Source organism: Ricinus communis, chromosome 1 (assembly GCF_019578655.1).
Source record: "Ricinus communis isolate WT05 ecotype wild-type chromosome 1, ASM1957865v1, whole genome shotgun sequence".
Taxonomy (NCBI): Eukaryota; Viridiplantae; Streptophyta; class Magnoliopsida; order Malpighiales; family Euphorbiaceae; genus Ricinus; species Ricinus communis.
Window position 1 is genome coordinate 23084448 of NC_063256.1, and position 8528 is coordinate 23092975.

At 39.7% G+C, this 8528-nt stretch overlaps 1 protein-coding gene and 2 non-coding genes across 3 annotated transcripts; 2 read left to right on the plus strand and 1 right to left on the minus strand.

The window, feature by feature from the left end:
• Positions 1-3783: 3783 nt before the first annotated feature.
• LOC112536741 lies at positions 3784-3890 on the minus strand. Its single transcript, XR_003080701.1, has one exon. It is a non-coding gene; the product is annotated as a small nucleolar RNA R71 (small nucleolar RNA).
• Positions 3891-4646: 756 nt separating this feature from the next.
• Positions 4647-5606, plus strand: LOC125369882. Its single transcript, XM_048373172.1, has 2 exons — positions 4647-4901; positions 4983-5606. Exons 1-2 carry the CDS (start codon positions 4647-4649, stop codon positions 5604-5606), a joined length of 879 nt encoding a protein of 292 aa, XP_048229129.1.
• A 2411-nt stretch (positions 5607-8017) lies between these two features.
• On the plus strand, positions 8018-8124 carry LOC112536743. Its single transcript, XR_003080703.2, has one exon. It is a non-coding gene; the product is annotated as a small nucleolar RNA R71 (small nucleolar RNA).
• The last annotated feature ends 404 nt before the right edge of the window (positions 8125-8528 follow it).

Here is an 8528-nt window from a genome sequence, read left to right on the forward strand (position 1 = left end):
TGCATCTCGTCCTACTTGATCATCAAATCATGCACCAATGCCACTGCGAAGCTTGTTAATTATGTTACCATGATTCCTTAACGAAGATAAAGGGAAATTTGTAGAGGTATAACTAAAAACACTCTGGCCCAATTACTTCATGATATGACTCCTAAACATCAAAACGCACACATTCCCACTTATATTAATCTAAAATAATATGACTCCTTATGCGTGTGGATGCAATCACATGCTACTTGATCATCAAGCTGATATGGACCAACCAGCATCACATGGATTTCATGAAGATGGACTTGATGAAGACGAGCAACAACATGGAGGAGTTCGGCTAAAGCTTCAAGCCCAAGATCAAAGTCAAGCTACGATGCTAAAGATCCAATACAATTGCCTCAAGGCCCAATAACTAGATCAAGATCCAAGAAGTATCAATAAGCCTTAATTCAACATATAAAAGGCCTTGTGAATTCAGCCCAAGAGGAATTACAAGGAGTTCAAGGCTTTAGTTTAAGTGAAGGCCTAACTCAACTTAATATATTACAAGTCCAAGTGTTTAATGGGCTTACTTAGTCTTCTATTTGGGCTAAAAAAGAGTAAAGTTGTTGATTTGGAGCATATGAAGACTTTGGGACTAACTTAGCTTATGTTTTAAGGCCCATATGCATGACTTAAGTAAATTAGAGTTTCTATATTTAAGTTAGGCTGCTACACATGTTATTTACTCTAGTTAGGATTTTGTTTTATGTATCTCTTTTTATTAGGAAAATTATCTTTATTCTAGATGAGATGTAATCCTTATTAGTTAAGATTTAAGGTTTTCTAAGGCCTACAGAAGGCTAGTGTGAATGTTGACGCAGGGAATTAAGTTGAATTTGAATGATAATTTGTATTTTACCTTTAAAGCTTGTTATGCTTTGTTTCTGTGTTCTTGAAAGAATACATGTTTAAGGAGCATTCAAGAAGTTTGAACAACTTCTTTGTGGAGTGTTTCGAAGGATTCGGGTTTTAGAAACTTAGTTTTCTTAGAATTCTAATTCTCTTTCTCATTCTAAGATACTTTGTTTACTTAGAATTCTAATTCTCTTCTTCATTCTAAGATACTTGGTTTTAGCTTTCTTAGGGCTGGAAATCGAAATGATTTTTAGGTTTTCAAGTTAGTATTTTGGGGGTCCATAATTCAAAAAGGGTTCTCAAGGTCTATTCTTGGAGGTTTTCTAACATTTGGCATCAGAGCATTGGCTCTAAAATTAGGTGTATCCTTTATTTATCTTTCCGTTTTTCTTACGTTCCTTAATCTTTAATTTCTTGTTCTTGTTTTGTTATTTAGTTTTATCTTTGAGTATGTTCTTTTCCATTAAAAGTTATTGATAGGAAATCATCATCTTAGCAACCATACACCCCAATAACTAATGAGTTATAATATATATGGAATGCAAGAAAACAACCTCTAATCAAGATGACTCCAAAACCCAAGGATCTCTTGAAGTGAAGTTATGAAAAACTAGTTCCAACAATGAAACTAGCATTTGAATTCAACTCCAAACGCCACAAACCAAGTATGATTTGATAAGTTAAGAATCAAACACAAGATTTTGGTTAGAGAATGCTACAAACTAAAAAAAAGTTTGATAAGTTCAAAGTTTATGCGATAACTTAAGCAAAAACACTCACAAAGAGCAAATAAAAGATTATCATTCTTCAATTGATTCCTGACAAATGAATTTTGCTTTGACATTTATATCCAAAACAAGATAAGGAACCCTAGATGGATGTCTTTTGAGCTCTTCCACGTTTTCCCTTTAATCCTCACATTTTTCCCATGTTTTTACATTGATTGAACTCAATTTGTAACTCCCAAATGATAGCTAAACATGTGCACTCATTTGTAATTCCATACAATACATATAAATCACACCTAATAAAATAATCCTTAAGTAAATAAAGATAAACTAAAACAATTACTAAGCTAAAACCCAAAAAGATAAGAACCCATATAAATATGAATTAAGCCCAAAAGTCTAATCATGGCCGAATGGCTTTTATTCTTCAAAATGGGCTGAATGCTTCATTATAAGGTTGGACTCTTATTTTCATGCCTGAGTTGCATTTCCATTTTGAACCTTTTGGCGCATGCCTTCACAATGGAACCTCATAGCAGCCTTGATTCATATCAAGTTTTATACGTTGCAGGAAATCAAGTTATGGGTTCTTTCAAGAACTTTGCGGACTTATCAACACTCGTGCTAGCAAGCATAGACTTATCGCTTATGTGCTTCCTTTTTTTTGTGTTCTTTGTTTACCCTTGTGTTTAAATCAATTCAATTTGATTCTTACGCTCAGGCGTATGAAAGAGAATAAAGAACTTCCGCTTTCTTTCCTTATCGGATATGAAATCCTATCTATGTAATCATTTTATTCGTCTATTTTGTGTCTCTCTTTCTAATCTACGTATAGTATGATGGTTTGGTTTTATTTGGGGAGCATAAACATGAGTGTTGAGTAAAGGCGCATGGAAACGGTAATTATAGGCACCAATCCAATGCTTGGATAAATGCGAAGAAAGAGAATTAGTTGATCAAGTATTGATATCATTCTCTAGATGATATCAAACCACCTTTTGGATGAAAGTGGGAACGATGAGGATCTAGGCACGACTAAATTTTGACCAATGGGATCTCCATCATTCATTGTTCCTCTAGGCACGAGCGCACTTGATGACACAAGGACTAGCATAAAGAATCATGGCAATGCAATTTGACAAGCTTGACTAGTGGCATTGGGGCTTAACTTGATGATCATTTAGGACGAGATGTAAATTTACTTGCGTAAGAGAGAAATCATGTTGTTTTCAACTAATCCAAGGTAATATAATTGGGAATGTGAGTTTTTTGATGTTTGGGACACATATAATGAAGTAATTTGGTTCGAAGTGCTATTAGGTATGCCTATGTAAATTTCCCCTTGCATTTGTTAAGTTGGCTCTTAAAATTTGGGACTATAAGAGTTGTTGAATAGTCAACTCCTCTCTAGTTCTTGATTTGACTTTAGTTTATTCATCTTTCTATATTTATTTATTCATAAATAGCTCATCAAGTTTTTGGCGTCATTGCTGGCGAAACTTCTTTATGTGAACTAGAGTGAGTTTGTGTTTGTGTTACTTTAGCCATTTTTTTCTTTCTTTTGATTCTTGATTCTTTTATTCAATTATGTATTCTTTGGTTGCTGCCTCTTAATTTCAGGTAGTTTATGACCAGGAGCTCTAATCCTACTCCTGTAGACTCTCTAGCTAAACTAGAGCGATCCTTCCGTCTTTTGAGGAAGCATATGCAAGAAGAGGAGACGCAGATAGAGATTGAAGCCCCTGTGAACAGACCAATAGAGATGGGAGACAACAACAACAACCAGACTGTGGATGAAAATAGGATAATGTACGAGTTTGTTAGACCTTCTCTTATATGGACACAGACGAGTATAGTGCGACCACCTGTGGGAGACAATAACTTCGAGATAAAGCCGAACGTAATATGAATGGTCTAGAATATTATGCAATTTGGGGGACTGCTGACCAAGGACCCAAATACTCACATAGCCAATTTCTTGGAGATCTGTGATACCTTCAAGATAAATGGAACGACTGATGATGCCATTCGGTTGAGGTTGTTTCGATTTTCTTTGAGGGACCGAGTGAAGAGATGGTTACAGTCATTCCTAGCCAACACTATTACAACATGCAGTTCTTTGGCTGAAAAGTTCTTATATAAGTACTTTCCTCCTACTAAAACTGCTAGATTGAGAAATGACATATCTTCTTTTATGCAGTTCGATGACGAGAGCATTTATGATGCCTGGGAGAGGTACAAGGACTTGCTTTGATGTTGCCCGCACCATGGATTACTAGTATAGATGCAGGTTCAGACTTTCTATAGTGAGTTGAACCTTGCTAGTAGGCAGATGGTAGATGCTGTAGTAGGTGGGGCCCTGAACAGTAAGATGTCGGAGCAGGCGTAAAATCTGATAGAGGAGATGGCCATGAACAACTATCAGTGGCAATCCTCTAGGAGTCGACCAATTAAGCAGGGAGTGGTCAAACAGTTAGATTCTATAACAACCTTGGCAACTCAGGTGGACCTCTTGACCAAGAAAATATACCAACTCTAGATGCCGGTTCATGCAGCACAGATAAGCTGCGAGTTCTGTGGTGGCCTGCACTACGGTGCAAACTATAATACAGGAGGTATGTTTGCTTCGCCTTTCACTTCTTCTCCTTCTCCATCCTTTGATGTTTCTACTGACCTTGAATAGGTAGACTGTTTGGGTAATGCACCTAGACAGTAGAACAATCCCTACAGCAACATATACAACCTAGGTTAGCGCAATCATCCAAACTTTAGTTGGAGGAATAGTAACGCCCAGGGACCACCAAGTTCCAGAGAGACCACCAAGTTCCAGAGATTGCATTAGTAATAGCCCCAGCAGTAGACTGGTCCATCCCAACTACCTCCACCTCAGGAGAAGAAGCCCAATCTCGAGGAGTTGGTGATGAAATTTGTATCCTCTACTGACAATAGGTTCTAGTAGACAGATAGTGCAGTTAGGAATCAGCAGGCCTCCATTCAGAATTTGGAGAATCAAATAGGCAGATTTCTAAGATGTTGGCTGAGAGACAGCTAGGGATGCTCCCCAGCACTACAGAGTCTAACCCAAGGGAGCATTGCAAGGCTATCACCTTGCGATCAGGTAAGCAGTTATCTAGTTCTTTACCTGTTGCTGTGCAGGATGAGCGTGTTAGGAAGGAGCCAGAGCCTGAGCAGATAAAGTCTGTGAGAGTTAAGGATAAAAAGAAGAGTCCTGTGAGAGAGTACCAACCACCTATCCCATACCCTACTCGACTGAAGCAGGAAAAGGTTGGCCAGTAGTTTGGTAAGTTTCTAGACCTTTTTAATCAATTGTGCATTAACCTTCCTTTTGTCGAGGCTACTTTGTAGATGCCGAAGTACGTGAAATTCTTGAAGGAGATATTGAGCAACAAGATAAAGCTGGAGGACTTGGGATTGGTGACCCTGAACGAGGAGTGCTCCGCCATTCTGCAAAACAAGCTGCCTGTTAAGAGGCATGATCTAGGGAGTTTCATTGTACCTTGTATTATTGGTGAATTACGTATTGGTGGTGCTTTAACTGAATTAGGAGCTAGTATTAACTTGATGTCCACTAGCTTTTTTGATAGACTTGGTTTGAGTGAGCCTAAACCCACTAGGATGAGCATTCAGTTAGCAGATAGGACTATTAAGATTCCTAGGGGTATAGTTGAGGATGTGCTTGTTAAGGTCGACAAGTTCATATGTCCTATTTATTTCATTGTCATGGATATGGAGGGTGAGAGTACTGTGCCACTGATCTTAGGTAGACCTTTCCTTACTACATCCAAGGCTGTTATAGAAGTTTTTGATGGGAAGCTCCAACTTAGGGTAAATGATGAAACTATCACCTTTGACTTAACGACTTCCATAGGACATTCATTAGACCATGATGATACTGTATTTTCTGTGGATGTCTTGGATGATGTTGTTGAGTCTTATATGCAGGAGATTTTGCTTGATGATCCTTTATAGGTTGCATTGCAGGGAGATAAGGAGGAGTTGTCCAACGAGCAAGTGCTGGATCAACTCATTTATTTACTGGCTAGTGAGCCGAACCGTTCTACTGACCTGTTTATTTGTCTTGACAGGTCAGAGGTGTAGAAGGTGAGACCTTCTATTGAGGACCCCCCAGTCCTAGAGTTGAAGGAATTACCTAAGCACTAGTTATGCCTACTTGAATGAGGCAAAGAGGCTGTCAGTTATTGTTGCAGTAAACTTAACTCTTGAGGAGAGGGAGATGACTTTATCCTCTCTCAGGAAGTACCCTACAGTCTTTGCATATAAAATTGTTGACATTCCTGGAATCAACCCCATCTTTTGTTCACACAAGATTCTGATGGAGGATAGTTTTAGGCTAGTGGTGCAGCCAGAGAGACGACTTAACCCGAACATGAAGGAGGTGGTGAAAAAGAAGGTAATTAAACTTCTTGATTCAGGTTTGATTTATCCCATATCTGATATCTCTTGGGTGAGTCCTGTGCAGGTTGTGCCAAAGAGAGGAGGGATGACTGTGATAAAAAATGAGAAGGACGAGTTGATACCGACTAGGATAGTAATCGATTTTCGGGTTTGCATCAATTACAGTAGGCTCAATGATGCAACCCGAAAGGACCATTTTCCCCTTCCATTCATTGATCAGATGCTTGAGCGTCTACCGGGCCATATATTTTACTGTTTTCTCGATGGCTTTTTAGGTTATTCCAGATACCAATTGCAAATGAGGACCAGGAGAAGACATCCTTTACTGGCCCCTATGGGACGTTCGCATACAGCAGGATGCCATTTGGTTTATGCAATGCACCTGCTACTTTTCAGAGGTGTATGATGGCGATCTTCCACGATATGATTAAGGAGTCTATGGAGGTTTTCATGGATGACTTCTCAGTGTTTGGTAACTCTTTCTCACATTATTTTTCTAATTTAGAGCGTATGCTTGCATGTTGTGTTGAGGCAAACTTGGTTCTTAACTGAAAAAAAATGCCATTTTATGGTGAGAGGGTAATGTGTTAGGGCATAAGATTTCACATGCAGAGATGGAGGTAGATAGAGCTAAGATAGAGACCATATCAAAGTTTCCACCCCCTAGTTCTGTTAAGGCTTTTAGGAGCGTTCTTGGGCATGCTGGCTTTTATAGGAGATTCATTAGGGATTTCTCTAAAATAGCTAGGCCTCTTACTCAATTGCTTGTTAAGGATGTGCCTTTTGTGTTTGATGCTGATTGCCTACAAGCTTTTGAGTTATTGAAGAAGCTACTAACCACAGGTCCTATCATGCTTTCACCTGATTGGGGGCTACCCTTTGAACTTATATGTGATACTAGTGACTTTGCAGTTGGAGCTGTTCTTAGACAGCAGATTGAGAAGAAGTTTCAGCCTATCTATATGCTAGCAAGATGTTGACGGATGCCCAAGAGCATTATACCACCTCTGGGAAGGAGTTGTTAGCTGTGGTTTATGCCTTCGACAAGTTCCGCTCATACCTTATGCTATCAAAGACCATTGTCTATACGAACCATTCAGCATTGAGATACTTATTCGGAAAGCATGATGCTAAATCGAGATTGATTAGATGGATTTTACTCTTGTAGGAGTTTGATAGAGAGATTAAGGATAAAAAGGGCGTTGAAAACTTGGCACCTGCTGATTTCTGATATAGAAATTATGGATTTTACTCTCCAAGTTCTGAATGGATGCCTGCTGATTTCTAAGAGCACTGTCGGTCTACTGGAACCTCGTCTTAGTTGACATGACAAACTTCATCATCAGCTCCTCCAAGTTAGATTTCTTCTCGGCTGGTGGAGGAAGCTGTGATGGTCCAGCCTACTGCTGCTGCTGTGGTGGCTGCTGATGCAGTCTTTGAAAGCCTGGTGGACTCCAGGCGTGTTAGTTCTCCAACCAAAGTTTGGATGATTACGCCAACCGGGGTTGTATGTATTGCTATATGGGTTGTTCTGCTGTCTAGGTGCATTACCCATGTAGTCTACCTATTCAAGGTCAGCAAAAACAATAGAAGATGAAGAATTATAAGGTCAAGCAAACATACCTCCCGCATTACAATTTGCACCGTAGTGCGGGCCACCGTAAAATTCACAACTTCTATAGGCTGCATGAACCGGCATCTGAAGCTGGTTTAATTTCTTAGTCAAAAGCTCCACTTGAGCTGCCAAGGCTGTTGTGGAGTCTAGCTGGTTGACTACTCCCTGCTTGATTGGCCGACTCCTAGAGGATTGCCACTGATAGTTGTTCATGGCCATCTCCTCTATCAGATTTTGCACCTGCTCCGGTGTCTTACTATTCAGGACCTCACCTACTGTAGCATCTACCATCTGCCTACTAGCAAGGTTCAACCCGGTATTGAAAGTCTGAACCTGCATCCATACTATTAGTCCGTGTTGCGGGCAACACCGGAGCAAATCTTTGTACCTCTCCCAAGCATGGTACATGCTCTCGTCATCGAATTGCACAAAAGAAGATATATCATTTCTCAATTTAGTAGTTTTAACAGGAGGAAAGTACTTATATAAAAGATTTCCAGCCAACGATCTCCATGTCGTAATAGTGTTAACTGGGAGTGACTGCAACCATCTTTTGGCTCGGTCCCTCAGAGAAAAAGGAAACAGCCTCAACCGAATGGCATCATCAGTTGTTCCATTTATCTTGAAGGTGTCACAGATCTCCAAGAAGTTGGTGATGTGAGCGTTTGGATCCTCGCTCGGCAGTCCCCCAAATTGTACACTATTTTGGACCATCTGTATCACGTTTAGCTTTATTTTGAAGCTGTTGGCAGCCACAAGTGGTCGCAATATACTCTTTTGTGCCCCCTTAAGAGAAGGTCTAGCAAACTCGTACATTGTCTTGCCTTTATCCGTAGCCCGATTGTTGTCTCCCATCCCTG